The sequence below is a fragment of the Uloborus diversus genome, chromosome 9, assembly GCF_026930045.1.
Source record: "Uloborus diversus isolate 005 chromosome 9, Udiv.v.3.1, whole genome shotgun sequence".
In the NCBI taxonomy this organism is placed as follows: domain Eukaryota; kingdom Metazoa; phylum Arthropoda; class Arachnida; order Araneae; family Uloboridae; genus Uloborus; species Uloborus diversus.
Window position 1 is genome coordinate 56348620 of NC_072739.1, and position 18758 is coordinate 56367377.

General features: G+C 34.4%; 2 protein-coding genes across 2 annotated transcripts in view; one reads left to right on the plus strand and one right to left on the minus strand.

The window, feature by feature from the left end:
• LOC129230229 (tRNA (guanine(10)-N2)-methyltransferase homolog) overlaps positions 1-6559 on the plus strand; it is a 46529-nt gene extending 39970 nt beyond the window's left edge. The window contains exons 8-12 of the mRNA XM_054864630.1: positions 1356-1520; positions 1885-1954; positions 3139-3270; positions 3738-3855; positions 6413-6559. Of these exons, the coding sequence (XP_054720605.1) occupies positions 1356-1520; positions 1885-1954; positions 3139-3270; positions 3738-3855; positions 6413-6505 (578 nt within the window). The 3' untranslated portion in view covers positions 6506-6559. The remainder of the gene's footprint in view (positions 1-1355; positions 1521-1884; positions 1955-3138; positions 3271-3737; positions 3856-6412) is intronic.
• Positions 6560-14676: 8117 nt separating this feature from the next.
• Positions 14677-18758, minus strand: part of LOC129230230 (paired box protein Pax-8-like) — a 35218-nt gene continuing 31136 nt past the window's right edge. Inside the window, exon 2 of the mRNA XM_054864631.1 lies at positions 14677-15575. Within this exon, the coding sequence (XP_054720606.1) occupies positions 14677-15575 (899 nt within the window). The remainder of the gene's footprint in view (positions 15576-18758) is intronic.

An 18758-nucleotide genomic window follows, 5' to 3' on the forward strand; every position in this document is an offset into this window, starting at 1 on the left:
TGCTACACTTTAGTTTTCAAATCCATGTTGGTCCATGATTTTGGTTAGCAACTTTCAATTGGGATTCATTTGTTTCGGAAAAACATACAATTGACCAAAGAATGTCCAAATAAAATAAAACGTTAAAAGGTAAGCAATTATTTTAACTAAAAAACTTTTACAGCAACAATGATTACAGTTGGGGCAAAGCTAACCTGGTTGCATTGTGAAAGTTACAAGATTACAATGCTACCAGGTTAGGCGTGTTTTAGATTAACTATTTACTTTGAAACACATGCATTAAATTTATTAAAATGAAAGATGTTACGGGGCTGAAGTTTACCATTGAAAACAGGGCAAGGGGTCATTGTTTTAAGCTATTTAAATCTCAGGCTAACATAGATATTAGGAAAAAATATTATTTTAGCAGTGTAGTGGAACCTTGGAACAGCTTACCGGAAGAGGTGGTAATGAGCAAGGGAGTAGATAGTTTTAAGAGGGCCATTGATCTTCACTGGGGATTGTAAATTGACTAGGACCAATCTAGCTGGGCCCAGAGCCTGTTGCTGGTCGTCACTTTTGTATTTGTATTTGTATTTGCATTTATAATCCTGAAAAATTCGCTAATTTTTAATGTTTACGATAGATCTGCCGGGCGCAGGTAAAGGATAGTAACTGCAAGTTTTTTCATCTTTCTTTCTTTCTTTCTTTCTTTTTTTTTTTTTTTTTCATTTTTGTCATCTATTGTACATCAGCGTTACTGGACAAGCTTGCTCATTTGGTTTCTGCTTTTAAAAAAAGCGCGAAAAAACGTCTAATTCCAATATTTTCCTATTATTAGTATTGAATCCAACACACATTTCTTCAAATATCTCAAAAAATCATTTCTGCAGATTTTGCCGTTAACCTGCCCACAGCAGAGAGCTTTAAACAATATTTTTAAAAAGCAGTTATAGTCAAGAATTGTACATAGAAGCAACTTAATTTTCCCTTTTAAAACCTCTGATATGAAAAACAAAATTATTTCAATCAGAACTTTCCTAAATAAAAACACTTCAAATCAACAACAATAATGATATAAACCTGATGGTGAACAACACAAGCTGTTAAACTTGTTTTTAAAATGAATATTGTTTTTCTGTTACTTCTAGAAAGCTTTTTTTTCTATAAATATTTTGTGAGCAAACAAAAAATCAATTAAGTGCCAATTCTTTGATTCAAAATGTCTTCTTAACATTCTGTTAAGTTATCTGCATTAGTATAGCCTGAAAAAAATAGTTTTTTCCCCTGTTTAGTTCTTGAGTAAGCTATTTTAGATGAAAAATTACTTGATGAATGTGTATTAAATGTTTTGAGATGTATTTCTTTTTTTGCAGCAAAGCCTTCAAGGTTAAATCAAAAACGCCGTGCACCAGATGAAAGCATTTTGTCCAACATGAAACAATATGGCTTAGAATCTCAATATCTAGATGTTATTGTTTCTGATTTTGCTCTTCCTTTATGGCGAGTTACCTCTCTTTTTGATGCTATTATTACTGATCGTAAGTTATTTTCTCATAACATTTGCTGCTAATTCACATGGACATTTTCTTGTTGATTCAGTGTTATCTTAACCTGTAACAGGGGAGGTGAAAAAGTAGGACGTAACAGGAGACATCAGGTCTCAGAGACTGCTCTATTTAAAAAATTCTTTAAAATCATATAATTAAGATACATTCCTGTAATTTCCCTCAGAGTTCTTTGAACTTTTATTAGCAGGGGGGGGGAATATTTTTGAACTTTGAGTGGAAATATACCTTTTCCGAAGAAATTTTGCATTATTTTAAAAATTCTAATCCTGTTTTTAAAGCATTTTTAAGGTTATTTTAAAAAAAATTGAAAATGTTGTTTTATCTCTTTTACTAGCTCCCTATGGAATTCGAGAGCCTACTGAGAGGATAGGAACAGAAAAAGATTATAAAATTCCAGATCATTTGTAAGTTATATTTTAAGGAAAGAAATTGCATTCAAAATATATTACTAGTTATTTTCTCTATTTATATTATTGTCATTCATCATCATTAATGTCATTCAGAGATACTGTTGAGAGCTCTTTATTTGTCAATCAGAATCAATAAGAAAAGAGAATTGATAAGACCTCAGGAAAGTGATTTGTTTATAGCGTGCAAAACTTTGTTCAAAATGAAATAACTTTCATGTGTATGGGGAAATCTATACTTTTCATCACCTTTCACTGGCATATTATTTAGCTTTCTGGAAAAATACTGGGATCACTTTCTTATGTGCATTTTGAGTTACCCAATTTGTAGTGAGAAAGACTATTTATTACCTTTAAACTAGTTGCTGAAATCATAAAATAAATGTATAATTCACAATATGATTTTTTACTGTAAACATTTTTCTGAAGTAATTATTTTTGATCTGTAAGTAAGGTGTTAAATCTTACTAGTAAATTTCAAAAAAAAAATAAATAAATAAATTAAGTAATTTTGCTGCTGTTAATATGACGAGACTCAATTTCAAGTAACCTACAAAATGATGGGTATTTCTTTTTATTATACCTTAAATATTCTTTTGTGTGGGTGTTTGAATCAACATCTCAGTAATACTAAATGGTTTTTACATTTGCCTCAAAAAGTGAATTTCCGCCAACGCCTGCGTTGATTTCCAGTACGGAAGACAAGGCTACCTAGCAGCAATCCAATGATGGCATTGCTATGGCGATGGATCCAAACAGTTCAAATCAAATTGTCAATTAGTTAATTTTCAAGTTTAAATTTAGAAACTAACCAATTATTAATTTCTTCAATATTGGTCAGCTATCTCCAATAGATGGCAGTGGCCTCTGTATCAACATTGACTGGTCCTTTTGTTTCGACCAAAATCAAGTTCACTTTTGCTCTATGTTGAAAGCAAAGAAGTGATAGGCATTTAGTATTATGGGGGCGTTGGTTTTAACTAAGGAAAAATTAAAGGAGAAAAATATTTAATTACTTTAAGCTAACTAAAATGAATAGAAGTGCAAATGCCTTTTTCTTCCCTTAGAAGTAAATCATTCGCTTAGAATATTACAAGTTCCTTTACCTAGAATCATAAAAGCGCTACTCCTATGCCCAAACTCTTGAAATAACTTTTATTTCATTGCATTTTGTATTTCAGAGCCAACAGCCACATTCCATCCAAAGTGTCATATTCTCTTCAAGACATCATTGAAGATCTACTGGATTTTAGTTCAGTCTACTTAAGGCTTAATGGTCGATTAGTATATTGGATGCCATCTTTTAATGAAGAGTAAATATTTGATTTTTTATTTCAGTTGCTGAAAGTTAAAATAATATTTATCAATGCAATATGAAGCTGCTTATAATTTGATAATATTGATTGCAAATTCCTGTGTAATTAATGTTCTATTCCAATGAAAACTGATCTCTAATGTACCGTATTTTCTAGCCCATGAAACGGGACTTTTTAGTTCCTAAATGATCTAAAATCAGCCTGTCTTGTTCATCTAAAGTTGAATCCAAATTTGCTCGAAAATGCTCATCAAGTGTTGAGCATTTCACACCAAGCGTACATGATTTTTGCCAAGTGACTCATAAAACAGGAATTGAAAATTTCCACTTGAGCCTAATTGCTCAAAAGTTCTGCTATATTCTGCTTCAAAAATAATTCAAGAACCTGGAATTGTTATTTGTAACTGTTTGTACTTTATATACAGTTTTTACTACAAAGTTCTAAAGCTTATCTTTTTATTGCAGTTTTGACAAAACCAAATTGCCTTATCACCCATGCTTAGAGCTGAAAGGTTTCTGCAAGCAAGCTTTAACTGGTCATTCATCACGTTACCTTATCACCATGCAGAAAATCAAGGAAAATGTATGTATAAGACTAATTAATAAGTTTTTCTGATTTTTATGCGGCAACTTTTTAAACAGTAACATGAAGTTAAAGAAAATCCTAATCGTATGAAGTTTTGAAAATGTAGACAATCTCTACTCTCTCTCTCTCTCTCTCTCTCGACTCTTGATTTACTGGCATTATGAACTCGGATGTAATGGCTTATGTTTGTGCCAAATTACTGTTTTTTTCTTTATCCATCTCTGTGAAACCATATTTTGGTATACTAAGGAAGAGAAAAGTTTTAAGTAATTGGCAGAGGCATATGATCTGCGAGTGTTGCGATATGCCACTCCATACAAAAGAAATTTAATTTTTATACCAATAGCTTTGTATTTTTACTTAATACAGTGAAACCTTTTTAAGTTGACCACATTCGGTGCACTAATTTAGTGGAAAATGAAAAAAGTATCATAAGCTACAATTGGTGCTAAAAAATAGCTGTGCAATAACAGCAAAATGCTAATATTATACATGGATCTGTGTCATAATCCCGACAGACAAAATCCTGTGTGTCCAAAACCCTGACAAGGTCAAAATTTGGACAGAATCTAAATTTGAACTAATCTTGAAGTCTTTAATTGTTATAAAAAGACTACTGACGATCATAATTTTTTAAAAAAAATAAGTATCTACTTTTTATAAATTTACATGTCATTATAAAATTTAATTTCATGATCACCAGAGAAAAATAAAACATGAGAGAAGGGAGCAGGAACGGACTTGGTCCCTTATTACGGCAACAACCTTCACTTTCTGGAGGGTGCACTTGAAGGGTATAGGATAATGGTCTCCCCCCCCCCCCCATCAAAATGTAAAAGGGGGGCATGGATCACACAAAAATATGTTCAACATTTAAAAACAATTTTTTAATTCAAAAAGTTATGTTTTAACTTTTTGGAAATTCCCAAAATTTATGTTTTTATTATGTTAAAAAACTATTGTACATTATGTTTATGTTTTCCATGGTTAAATTATGTTTTAAAAGCTGGTGAGGTGACACTAAGGGAATGAGGAAAGTTCTAAGGTTTTCGCTTCAAATTTGTCGTCACTGAAATTAAACCCTGAAAAACTTAATAGTGTGCTATCTTTGATGACCTTTGAACGCTTTACAGGGGTGCACCAGTCTAAGAACCGATAGGCCAGTCCGCCCCTGGAAGGGAGGAAAAGAAAGTAATGTTTCCCCTAATCTCAATTGAAAGAAGAAATTAAAATCTCTTATGTTCCTACCTAGTTTGGCATTAAAAGTGGTCAGCATAAATTTAACACTAAATGTATCCCACCACCAATTATAGAGAAATGACTTCTATATCAGCAGACCCTTAGTCATTACGATGGCACTCCGTAAGCAGCTCTGGGAGTATGTTAAGGGGCCACTAGGCCTTATTGGGATTTTGCCCGTGTCCGTATTTTGACTTGCTGGGATTCTCGCTGGTTGGAATTATGTTTGGATACCATTATGCGTAACAGGTGGCATGAGAAAGTGTAAGGAATTAGATAAGTACTATGTTTTCTGCAAGTGGTTGCAAATTGTTAACAATATTTGTCATTTAAAAGTAAAAAAAATAGAGAAAGTTTGGGGTTCCAATATTGGACTTAGTGATATTAAAACTTGTAATGCTATGAAACAAAAGTGGTAAGTTTTTAAATGTGTTTAAGTCATAGATTTTTGATTTAAAGTTGTAAAACTATTTTATTTTTATATAAATACACTAGTGTACCTCACAGCTTTGCCCATAGTAGAAGATTAAAAAATCATTTGGTTCCCCTGTATATTTACAAGTAATGGATGATGAATTTCTTGACAATTTGCTATGTTAATTTGCTTGTTCATGTTATGGTAATTTGCTCGTCCATGTTATGGTAATTTACTCATCCATGTTATGATAATTTGCTTGGTAAAATGTTCTTTAAATTGGAATAGAAAAAAAAAACAAAATCGAATTTTTAAAAAATTTCTTCGAGGTGCACAGCAACATGCTACAAATTTTGTGCGGAATTTCATGAAAATCGGCCGAATGGTCTAGGCTCTATGCATGATCCAGACATCTAGATATCCAGAAATCCAGACTTTCAGCTTTATTGTTAGTGAAGATTTTATTTTTTAACACATTTCTCTTGTGGCTGGCTCAAAGTTATTCTGAGTATTCATCTAATTTTGAGCCAGGTTAATAATCCATTTTAAACGGTTTAAAAAGTTATTTCTTAATTTTTGATAACTGTACAATGCATTTTTGTTCGTTTTATGCCAATAAATGCTAAACCATAATAAAATAGAAGTGGAGTAGCTAAAAGTAGGGCAATAATGACTCAAAGATATGCTAAATGCTTTTTTTTTTTTTTGTAAAACATTATGAATTGGAAGTAGTCCGAAAGATAAGTGTTCTATTTCAATGACTGCTGAATAAAATCAGTAGCTATTCCCATCCATTTTGTGTTGAAGTTGCCATAAAGGTGAAAATTAATTTTAAGTGCTTTCGTTTTTGATAAGAATAATTCATGCATTGCATTTATTCATTCTAATATTTCTTTTTAGATGAATGAGTCAGAAAAAGCCCATGTACCTGATGCTGCTTTATCCTTTCGTAAAAAATATTTTGAAGCACATAAGAAACGTTTGCAACAATGAGTTTTTAATTTTATTGTGTAAAGCTTTTATTATAAATAACATTTTTATAAGCCTTGAGAGTTTCTTCATTATTAGTTTTTTAGACTTTGGTCTCTTTTCTTCAGAACTGTAAGCAGAAGTAATAAAGTAACGAGGTTTTTATTAAAACCCTGATTCCCCCAAATTTGTATCAAGGTCCCCCCCCCTCCCCACTCACCAGAAAATATCATAATATAGCTTAAAAATGTAAAAGAAAATTTTGTTTAGCAGTTCAAATTGTTTATTGATTTCACTTCGTGGTGCCTTAATGTTTCTAATTCTATTGTCTTTGTGATTAGCAGATACTGATCATCAGGTCCATTGTGACCAGCCAACACAGTATAATGAGTTAATTTTTACCGCACTTGCTAACACCTACCCTGCTTGTACAAGCTTGCATTAGATTATTTTGCTGAAGCATGATGCTTTTATGTAAGTGGCTTGAGGAAAACCATACAAACCCGCTCATGCAAGGAAAATGTAACAAGTGTACCCAGGGTGTGCATGTTTGTCAGGTATGTTAGCTCGTCCCTAGTGGTATTTAATTCAAACAATGTCATCTAGTCACATTTGCATGATGTAATTCTTTAGTGTATAGATGGGCAATGTCATTGTTTTCAAAGATCCGTTCATCAGAAGATCGTTCATACTTTTGACCCGTATACTGAACAGGTGCAAGATACAAGGGGAGGGTCATGACTCCCCCCCTCCACACTTACTGTCAACAATAGTGTCCATCCACAGTGTGTTGAAACACTTTTTTTGAATTTAATGCAAACGATTTCAGTAGTTTTTTCAATTGCTTTGTTATTTCTAAAAGAAAATATTTTAAGTACTACTTCTTTTCTTTGCTTATAAAATTAATTGTAACTTTTATGCCCATTAGGTCATTAAGTGCCTTATTCCTGATGGATTTGGTGCTTTTTATGGAAACCCAAGTAATTTCAGAAATTTTTCGTACCCAAAACTGAAGGTTCATTTAGGAGGGGGGATTATTCCTCAACATGACCTCCCCCCCCACCCTAAGTTGTAGTCTGTATCCACCCCTGACACTGAACTTGTTCATGTGGGCGACTTCGTTCATTTTAAAACCTTGCAGATGATGTCTCTACGAGCTTACTCGTACATTTAAAATTTTTCATTGGTTTTATTCTATTCCTGTTCCCAAACCGGGATTGGTACCCGAGACCTCCCCATCACAGCCAGACTTCTGTGACCCCTAGACAAGGCTTGTGGCAGCAGGTTGAAACAGTTAACACAAATAACTACTTTTCCATACAAAAATACACTGGTTTTCTGCAGGAAAAATTTTTGGGATATTGTATGAACTGCCTGACGATTGACGAACTAAAGCTTTTTTAACTGGAACAAAAAACATCATAATCAAAAACAGTTTTCCATGTTTTGCGCGCCTAAAAAGATCTGCTTATCCTACTGAAATTTTTGGTAAACTGAACAAAGACGCCATTTCCATGCAAGGAAAAAGTTACCACAATTGTTACAAGAGATAAAACCACAACATAAAAAATAAAACTGAGCTCTGTATTCACTGCCTAAAAGAAAACAACAGAATGTTGAAAAGGAAGAAAAATACTGTTTTTCTCTCTTAAATAAATTTTCTGCTAGAAAACCATCTCTACGAAGCACAATTCAACTAGTGCGCCGGAGTATAAAGCATTAAATGAATTTTCGAGTTTATCTGTTTTTAAATAGATGTTTGTTTTGGGGTTTTGGGGTTGCCAATCGTACAGATGGGGGACAAAATAATATGAACACCTGTGAAATAAGGAAAAATCTTTATTAATAGGGGGTTGGACCACCTTTTGATTGAAGAACAGATTGAATGCGATGGGGGATAGATGCATAAAGGTCATGGACAACATTTAAAGTAATATTAAACCATTCCTCCTGCAGAATGGTCTCTAATTCCGAAAGTCCAGATGGAGGTGGAAATCGGGAACGAAGTTTGGACTCTAAATATCCCCATAAATGTTCAATAATATTTAAGTCCGGAGACTGAGGCGGCCAGGCGAGATGTTCAACTTCACTGTCATGCTCTTCGAACCATTCTTGTACACATATGGCAGTGTGTATGGGGGCGTTGTCGTCTTGAAAGAGCGGTCGCTCTCCAGGTAATACAGTCTGGACAAACCGATGGACATGATCCTCTAGAATGCTCAGATAGTGATTAGATTTGACACACCCATGCAGAATAACAAGTGGCCCAAGACCACGCCAAGATATCGCTCCCCATACCATAATTGAGCCACCCCCATGCTTCACAGTCGGCAAGAGGCATTCAGGATTAAAGGCTTCTGATGACGTTCGCCAGACATAAACGCGCCCGGTAGTCTGAAATAGGGTAAATGATGATTCATCTGACCATATTACCTGTTGCCACATCTGTGGGGACTAAACTTTGTGGTCTCTGCACCATTGGCGTCGCTTGAAAGCATGAGTTGCTGTCACCAAGGGTTTTCGAATTGCCAGTCTGCCATAAATGTTCGCAGCATGAAGTTCCCTTTTGACAGTTTTTGTTGAAACGGGGTCCTGGAGATGGCTGTTCATTTCAGATGTTATTTCGGATAAGAATTGCTTGCGCTTTCAAGCTACTATACGCTTCAAAGCTCTTCTATCCCTATCAGCAAGCTTTGACTTTCGGCCACTGTGGTGCTTTGAAGACGTCGTCTTACCTTCTTTCGTGTATGTTGTCATAACCTCTGACACCGTACCTCTTGCACACCCCAAAAGCTTTGCTGTTTCCGTAACCGATGCTCCACTTAAACGCACCCCAACAATCATTCCTCTTTGAAACTCTGTAAGGTCTGACATCTCAACTTATTACAGAAATTTAGAACCAAGCACGCAACATTTGTGACTGCTGTTGAGACACTAATAGGTTCCTCTTCACGCTCACCAGGTGGCAGACTTCTGTTGCAGGTGGCGTGGCTGTACTATAGGTGTGAAACACGGCATACTTTTTCATAGGTGTTCATATTATTTTGTCCCCTATCTGTATCTGTTAAGGATAAGAAAACTTACCTTACATCGGTTTCCGTTCGAAATACCTTATCTATCTGAAACGAAGTTTTCAGCCTCTGCCTGCATACACAAAAAACAAATTTTCTGGTAGTGTGGTTCACACACCAATAGTGAAAAAAAATTTTTGTTCTGAAATCAAGACATCCTCTAATTTTTTTACATTAACCCATCCTGATATAGATCCAAAATTTCAAGCTTCTCCTCACATTAAAAGATGGTGCTCATTGATGAAATAATATTCAAGTTTTGCAAAATTTTGAGTGTTTTTATCCAATTATGCTAGATTTTTTTTAGGAATGTTCAACTGAAACCAAATTATTTGAACACATTAAATTTTTATTTACATATTTTCAATGTTTGAAAAATTAATTAACATTTAAAGTTTTGTTGCATTTTTAGTTTGAGAGGCTTTTAACAACAGATTGTTTCATTGTCTGGGCAGGTACAGCCTTTCTATTTGCTTCAACTTGCAAAAAAAGCTGCTCATCGTCTTCATTATTTGTTAATATTTGTTGAATTCCTGAACATCTCTCTCAGCTGTAACACATTTACCACTATTATTTTTACTTTTTTTCTACCTGTTCTGTAGTTTGTATTATTTCGCCCTACCCCCCCCCCCCCCTCCCGCTTTGTTGCGCCACCAGTCGTCAATCTATGAACTTGGCGCGAAACTTTGAAAGCAGTGCCGTTTACCAGCAAATAGTAGTGCTGCTTGCTCTGGTTGAAGTAGATGAAATAGGAAATATGTAACTTCGGATGCACATTTTTGAATACAATATTGTTGGATTTATCTCATCCTTTTCATGTCCCGGAATGTAGAGGCAATTAAAAAATATGTATATGTCTTGTAAGTGTTTGCTGAGTGAAAGTGAGTCAGCGATTTCCGCTTCTGAACAACCTGCATGCGAAGAAAAAAATTGGGCGCCTCATGGAATAAATTTTAAAGTTCGAAGAGGTAAGTACTTTTCTCAGATAAACAAATTTACATTTTATGCATTTGAGTTCATGCAATTAAGGTCACTTAACTTTTCCTCCATTACACAAACAATTGTCAGTTTCCTTTCTAATATCTTTGTCTGTAATTTGTTATTTCAACATACTGCTTTAATATTTGAAACGGTTAACTTACAACATTTTATTTCTTTATTTTTTCAACTTTGTACACGCATTTATTCGAAATGGATTTTCCAAGCTGACAATATACATATGTCAAAAATTTCTGCAAATATACTTGTTGCTATCAGAAGCAACGTAACTTGGTGTTGATATTCAGTTAATATGTAAACAAGTTTATTGAAACAGGCTTTTAACTGAACTAATCTTACATTTTCGTATGCATTATTTTGATCAAAAAACATTTTTTGATGGACTTCCGTTGTTCAGAGCTAGAAGATTAGCTTTGAACGCCGGAGGTCGTGTCCAAATCCCCTCCCCCTTTGTTACATGTAACACTGTTCAACATGAGCATATTGTTATAAACAACGCGTGATGTCACACTTCTTGTTATCCCCTCCCTTCCGCCTGTCACAAAACTGTCATACTGAATTCCTAAAAGAGCATTCTCAGCAAAATGTCGATCGAAATTTAACATACATGAGGTTTTAAGTATCGAGTATTTTAGTACTTGTTTCATACGCTAGCATGTGTTATTTTGATCAAAAAACATGCCTGATGGGCTTCCATAGTGCTGAGGTAGAAGATTAGCTTTGAACGGTGGAGGTCGTGGGTTCGATACTCAAACATTTCCCCCCAACTACGCCACTGCAATGTTATTCAAACAAGCTGGTTCTGTGCGTAAATTAAAAATATATATATGTTTTTTTCCTTCTGTTGTCTTTAAGTTTTATGATATTTATGCACAAATTGTGGTTGAGTTAACTGTATTCATAATTTCTGGGCTTGCAAAAGATTACTTTTCAGCAGTGGATAGGCAACGTGTTTTTGCCAAATGCTCTATGCTTGTTTGTTATGCTTAAAAAGGACAAAATGTCTTGAATTATATATTTTTTGAGCTCCTTATGTTTTCTGTTAATAAGCTTTCAGGAACTCTGAAACTGTAACATAAATTGAATTAAGGGGCTGTCCATAAAGGATGTTACAAAATTTTGAACAAATCCCCACCCCCTTGTTACATGTAACGCTGTTCGACATGAGTATATTGTTATAAAGAACGCGTGATGTCACACTTATTGTTATCCCCTCCCTTCCCCCTGTCACAAAACTGTCACACTGAATTCCTAAAAGCGCATACTCAACAAAATGTTGATCTAAATTTAACATATATGAGGTTTTAAGTATTGAAGAAAGTTGCTAAAATGGTCATTCTATGGAAAGTTTTTCGAAAAAGGTTACTTTGTCAACAATTTAATGCTTTTAAAATAATTTTTCAAAAGCAAAAAATGATGAACTATTAAAGCCCCCCCCCCCCCCACACACACACAAGAATGATTAGCAGCAGAAAAAGCTGAAAATGGAAAAGTAGCCAAATTCCAAGAAAAAAAAAAGGCTGCTTAGATATTGAATACATTTTTTTGATGTACAACATACAGTATTCATGATGTTGTATAATTCATTCTTTAATTAACGTTTTTCAAGTTGAATTCCTGTGTAATTTTTCGTGCCCACTGAAGGGGGGGGGGCGGAATCATAGTCTCATAATAATGATAGCTTTTCAATGGCTATAATTATAAATAACTGCCCTTGAAATTTTAAGGGAGATAGGGGAGATTTTTTTGTTGTATTTTTCTTGAAGTTTTCATAATTGAAGGGGGTAGGGCACCGTTTACTTTGGGGGATGGCACCCAAGCATTCATGTCTTTTTAAAAGCATAAATTTGCTCAGCTAAGTTAACATTAATGATCTGGTATTATGTACTTTAATTTGATGTTATGTCTTTGAAACAAATTGCAGTCGTGTTTCCCGTTTACTTAAGTAAAATTGTTTATTTATTTTTTTGAATTTTATTTAATTCTTATTCAAATACAATGGTAAAATTATTTTTTGTTTTGATGTAATTGTAAAATGAAAGTTCATTTATTTGAATACTTCTTAAGACTTATTCAATACAATATACGAGTAGTTAAAATGCGATTAGTTTTAAAAAAAATTTCAAATGAAAAATAAAACTGTTTATTTATTACTTCGGTTTAACATGATTGTAAAATAAAATTGTGTTTAGTTATTTGAATATACTTTGTAAGACCTGTAAATGTTTTTATATAAAATACTATGAATTAAGCTTAGTGTATTTTTTAATGTATAATTATCGGTTCCTTTTTATGTTTTCAAATGAAAAAGTAGAACATTAAATGCTACTAAAATAATAGAAGACAATAATAAATAAACCAAATAGTTTAATTAAACCAAAATACTAATTGAAGCGCTCACTTCCCAATATCATTGTGGATTGATGAAGGATGACTTCATTCGCTAGTTGGATGGCCTTCAAATCTTGAAGGCCTCCCTCCAACCCCACTCATCAGGATAGAGTATTAAAAAAGAATCGCAAACGTTTATCTGAGAAAAATGCTTAATTGTTCTTTCTGTTGCAAATTCTCCAAAACTAACTTTGTGTTTCAGTAACTGTGATTGCAATATTGCCCTCTTACATTTTGCAAATTCATTCATTTTCCTCATCTCCGCAATAATTTTGGCTTTTTCTTCAGCTAGAACTCTGTTCGAAATCAAGGCTTAAGAAACTGATTCACCTGAAAGGTACCACTGGTGATTTTCTAAAACTTTCTTTGATGCTACTCCAATTTCTGAATCAACTATTTCATACGATTATCCTTTAAGATTTGTCACAAATTTAGGTTCTTTTACTAGGAGCTTCTGTCCAGGTCTTGCTGTACAAAAGAACACGAAACTAAACAAACCGTTTGTACTCTTTTCGTTGAATGAAAAACCTCTTGTTGATCCCGAAGTAAAACTGTTTTGGAGGAGTATAAGAACTTAGGCATCCATCTAGAGTTTTGATTAGAACCTGGTGCTCTGCAGTGAATTTTTTCAGGTGGGTTACCTAAAAGAACCAATATCAACTAAACTCCATTCCTAATAATTAGAAATCCATTTACAGGTGAAAGATAGGCTATAGTTGAAACTTTAAACCTGTTAGTATCTTCTTGGAACTCCATGCCTCGAAATTTATTTTGTTGAATTTCTTGCCAAACATTTTTGAACATGTTAAAGAGTGGAATTTCTGGGGAATGTGGTGGTCTAAAGCACAAAGTAAAAACCTTTGCCAAGATCGATTCCATGACACCGGGTCAGGAGGCTAGTCACAACAATTCACGTATGTCCAATTAGTCTTTCCAACTGCATGTAAGCCCCTGGAACCTTTGTTCATACTCATAGTGTCAAAACTTAAGGCCTGAAATTTTACTGAGCAATCACGATTGCTAACTGTTATCATTTGACCGTCCTGGTATTGATGTTTGGTTCCTTTTCCAACCCCAAGTAGGAGTTTTATTTGGCTACGCGAAGGCATCAAGTTCATGTAATTTTTCAGAAACACTCATTTCATTTTTATGGTGTTACGAAAGTTTAAGTTTAAAGAAAAAAAAAAACATTTTGAATGCATTTTATGTAACATTTGGTCTAGATGCGTGTATAACCACTCGTCCCCCACAATATTGTGCTCCATTTTCCTTGAAACTCAATAGATTAAATATAATTTAAGAATTTTTGGTGGAAAATTTTAGAGTGCAATCATGAATCATGTATATTTTCGTATAAAACTCCTAAATCCATTTTGGGTGTTTCACCCCAGGTGGGTGTCCCCATGACAGTTTTCCCTCTCCCAGTTATGACGCTACTTCATCTACAAAGCAACAGTTTTATTAGCTTAAATAAAATACAGTACCCTCCGGTAGCAGCATCTTTATACTTTACATTAATTATGCAGTTTTAGTAACAAAAAAGGAAACAAATGCAAAAAAAAAAAAAAAAAAATTCTGCATTTAAATTCGATACTAGGAGGTAAAACTAAAATGATTTTGGTTTGATTTGAGCTGTAAGAGAGTGAAAGTATTTCAAGCTGCTGAGCTGCTTAGCTTTTTTCAGTTTCTGATACATTACTGACAAAATACAACAAAAGAGATATTTGGCATTATTCATACTTCATTTTTACTTTCCAAATCTAAAATGTCCCGTATAAAAAAAGTCCGCTTTTCTCTGCCGTATTCTGAGGATATTTTTTTCACGGCGACATTATCGGGAGGAACTGTTTCATCACTATGAGGATTTATAGTTGTATTTTCGCAGGTTTTGTCGACTTGAACCGCTATATTTGCATGAAGTGCATTTATTAAAGGCTTGGAACACGTTTGATAATTGTCAGGCATTGGGTGGGCAACAGAAACTTCCTTGCGGCGAGGAGAAATGATGGAACTGGATGCAGAACTAGTTATTTTCGAAACTGGATGGGGAGTCGAATTATTGCCGGAAACGCCAGAGTTCGTTTCAAACAACAGAAGGGAAGAATCGCAAATGGGCGCTGCAGTAGACGCTGCAGGAAATTGTTCTTCAGACAAGATGTCAGTGCATTTCATTTCATTTTGTTTCTGAAAGACGAACCTTTTCTCTTTGTCAATCGAGTTTTTTCCTGAATGAAAATCAGATGCGTGGCTTCTGCTACAACTCGATTTCATCCTGGTGGAATCGATTGTCTCATTGCATATGCTTTGCAACTCGATTGGCTGCTGCCGGCGATCCAATGCATGAAGGAAACTAACCCTGGAGATATTTCCAACCGATTCAGCTTCTTTGAGTTGAAGATTAGACTCTTCTTTGCCGTTCCTTACTGTATCCATAATCTCCTGGTTAGACATTTTAGGCGATCTCCGAAGAATTCTGTTGATGGAGGAGACTGACGGTAGAGAATCTCTTGGACATATTCCGTCATAAAGCAGCTTTTCACGTATTTCCCAAGCAAACAAGGCAGCATTTCCTTCTTTGTACTGTCTGATTTTTGAAATAACTAACGGCGTAGATACACGAGGCTTGCTCCCACCTAGGAAGAAAAAACAAATGCAAACATGAAATATGTCCTAGAATTATTTTAAAGAAAAATAAATGCAATCACGTGTTACTTCACCGCCTGAAATAGGCTACAGTTTGACCACGAATTGTATGGAATTGGCAAATGTCCAGTTAAGACGAGTCTATCTGAATGAGGGGGGAAAATAAAAATTTGATGCTCGCGCGTGTTCAGCGCATTTGAATGTGACTGCTTAGTTTAGAGGCTAACATACATTTGCTGGAGCCGGTCTCCCTGAAAACTAATAGATGCGTCCATTTCCACCTGTAAACCGGAAGTTTGCATTTCTATCTAATCGGTGATCAAACTCTACTTTGGTTACTTTATTTCTTTGTTTTTATTTATGTACTAGAAAATCGACCATCAAGGTATGATGGGTTAAAATTTGCTTCTACAATTGAACGTAGCGATTGCGTATTTGGTGATATTTTGATGGCTGAACTTTTAATCCGAACTCCAGGGGATTAACCCTAAACTCCAGTAGATTACGTTAACTGTTGACCATTTTTACGTTTCTTCATTCTCTTACCAGTAAGAGAAGGTCCTGGCAGGGTGCCTGCCAGGAGCCTGAGACAACTTGAAATCAAATAACAATGCGGGGTTGGAAATACTTTCCTGAAACGACAGGGGCGGCATTTCAGCATTTCATTGGGGGGGGTCGAGTTTCTTAAATATGTATTACCACAGTGCGGTACAAAACACACATTAGCTAACAGGGAGTGGTCATAAAATCAGTTTACTATAATTAAAAATTTGTGTTTGGAAACTATTAAAAATTTGATTCATTTTCCAATAAGTTATCATACAAAACATCTCGATACTAAAGTTTTTATCCCTCTTGGAAAAGTTTTAATGCATGATTTTTGGAATTCGGAAGAGCAGGAAATCGTGTTAGTACTAATCTGTCAATGCCTAGTGTCGTGCTGTTTTGCCAGTACAACTAAATAGAATTTTTTTTTTTTTCGCCCATTGTGTTTCGAAAATAATTCTCTAACCTCCTGAGACAAAAAAATCTTTCTCTCCTAGCTGAGCTGATTAGAATAGTTAAAAAATAATTGAAGTAACAAAGTAATGTACGAAAACACTTTTTATATCATGCTCTTCAAAATCACCCAGGCAACTTCAAAAATTGTGAGGGGCTTAAGTTTTCATCATTGAATAATCTAGTCTCGTCGGCGCTCTCAGCTTCAATGAGATGTCATCTGCATTAAGCTCTGTTATTCACTATTCCAGACTGATGAGTCCATAACAAGGACGAAACTGCAGTCTCTGGATGTGATAATCCGTCTGTCGGTATATTGCATGTAATTTTTCTTGCCTCATGCTAAAAATTTCTCATTACTGAAACATTTTATTTTTCGTTTTCAACATCCAATCCAGATAATATAGAGCCAACCATACAGAAAAATAATTATCAAATCTTGTGTTAATTTCGTTCGAAACTGAGTTGATTACTTCATACAAAATATTTAAAAAAAAACAATGTTTGACTTTAAATCATGTGGGTTTTCGTCACTTTTTTTTTTTTTTTTTTTTTTTTTTTTTTTTTGAGTTTTTTTTAAATTGGCTCGAAGGAAGAATTTTTTTGAAAGGTTTCACGATTGATTGAAATATGCATCCATATAAAATCTAGTTTCAATTTCAATTGTAGATTGAACTATTGTAGTATGCTGCACAGATCAATTGTAGACTGAGCTGTGGTTTGAATATTCCGTAAACTAAGGGTAGTGGATTGAAGATGTTTTGATAGAGTAAAGCATTTTTAAAAAACTTTCCTCAATACAAATTTAATAAAAATTCAAACGAAGTCATACATGGTAAAGGGCATAAGCTTTTTCACCATTGAAAAAATCGTTTTGCAATAATTCTTCCAGTCGTCAAATCACTGCTTTGAAGTTATAGAGAAATAATTTTATGGTTTTAACTCTTGAAGACCATCTTCTGTCACGCCGAGATCGCATAATTTTAGATATCCATAAAAGGTATTTGTTGATATGTTTTTTTTTATTCAATAATCACATGCATTTTTAAGAAGTTTCTATGAAAGCATATACAGTAAAACCTGTAAAGTTGACCACCTGCCTAAGTTGACCGCTATTTTCAGGCACAGAATTAGATCTATATCATGTAATTCAACCTCTGTAAGTTGACCACCTATTTAAGTTGACCACTAAAGTAGTGCACCGCAAGTGGTCAACTTACACGGGTTTCACTGTAATGCATTGAGCAGCTGAAGCATGTTTCTAGCAGAATAAAGCGATAAACACTCATCAAATATATATACACTTAAAAAATGAGCGTAAAAGTGATTGTAAAATATCAAGGAATGTTCTTGTGAAAACCATACAGCCACACCACTTTGCACGAGCCTACATATTGGACATACCATCGTTACACTGGGCACACAAGTATGAAATATTTAGCCAAAATGAGGAAATGTCTTCTTTAGTTAAAATTAACCATGGTTCTCTATCAGTTTTCTATGTTCTGAAAAGGCCGGAAAATACTTCATGAATTTAAGTCATCATCCAAATAACGAAAAAAACTTTTTCTAGCCTGGGAATGCGTCGAGTTTCATCAAATAGTTACTGAGAACCAGCGAGATTTATTAAAATGAACATTGATTTCCGATTTACATAAATTGAATTCACCCATTTTCTATCATTCTGCTCATAACATTTGGGGGTGCGACCGCCCCCTCTTGACCTCCCTATTTGCCGCCCCTGTGAAACGATGATGTACAAAGAATCACCACAAAGAAAATAGTGAGGTGAGCGAAAAATCTTTTGAAAATATGTATATATGTAAAAAAGCAAAGTGCACATGGGTACAAACCAAGTGTTTGGATTTTTTTTTCATCGACTACAATGTACACTTCACATTTTCGGCGCATGGGACTCCGAAAAATCTGGAATACTCATGGTATATCTCAAATTTCTCGGCTTTTTCGATCCCGCATTGCTAAATGATTTCTAATCGTCAGAATGCATCCTACTCCTCTTAGTTCTGAGACACATTGAACTGTACACTAAGGTGGTTCAAAAATATATGGGAAAAAAAGTTCCTCCTAGACAACAGGACACCCCTCAATATTTTTAGACTTGTAGATAGTAATATACTGGAAGAATTTTAGCTTCCTCTTCCAACTGAAAGAGG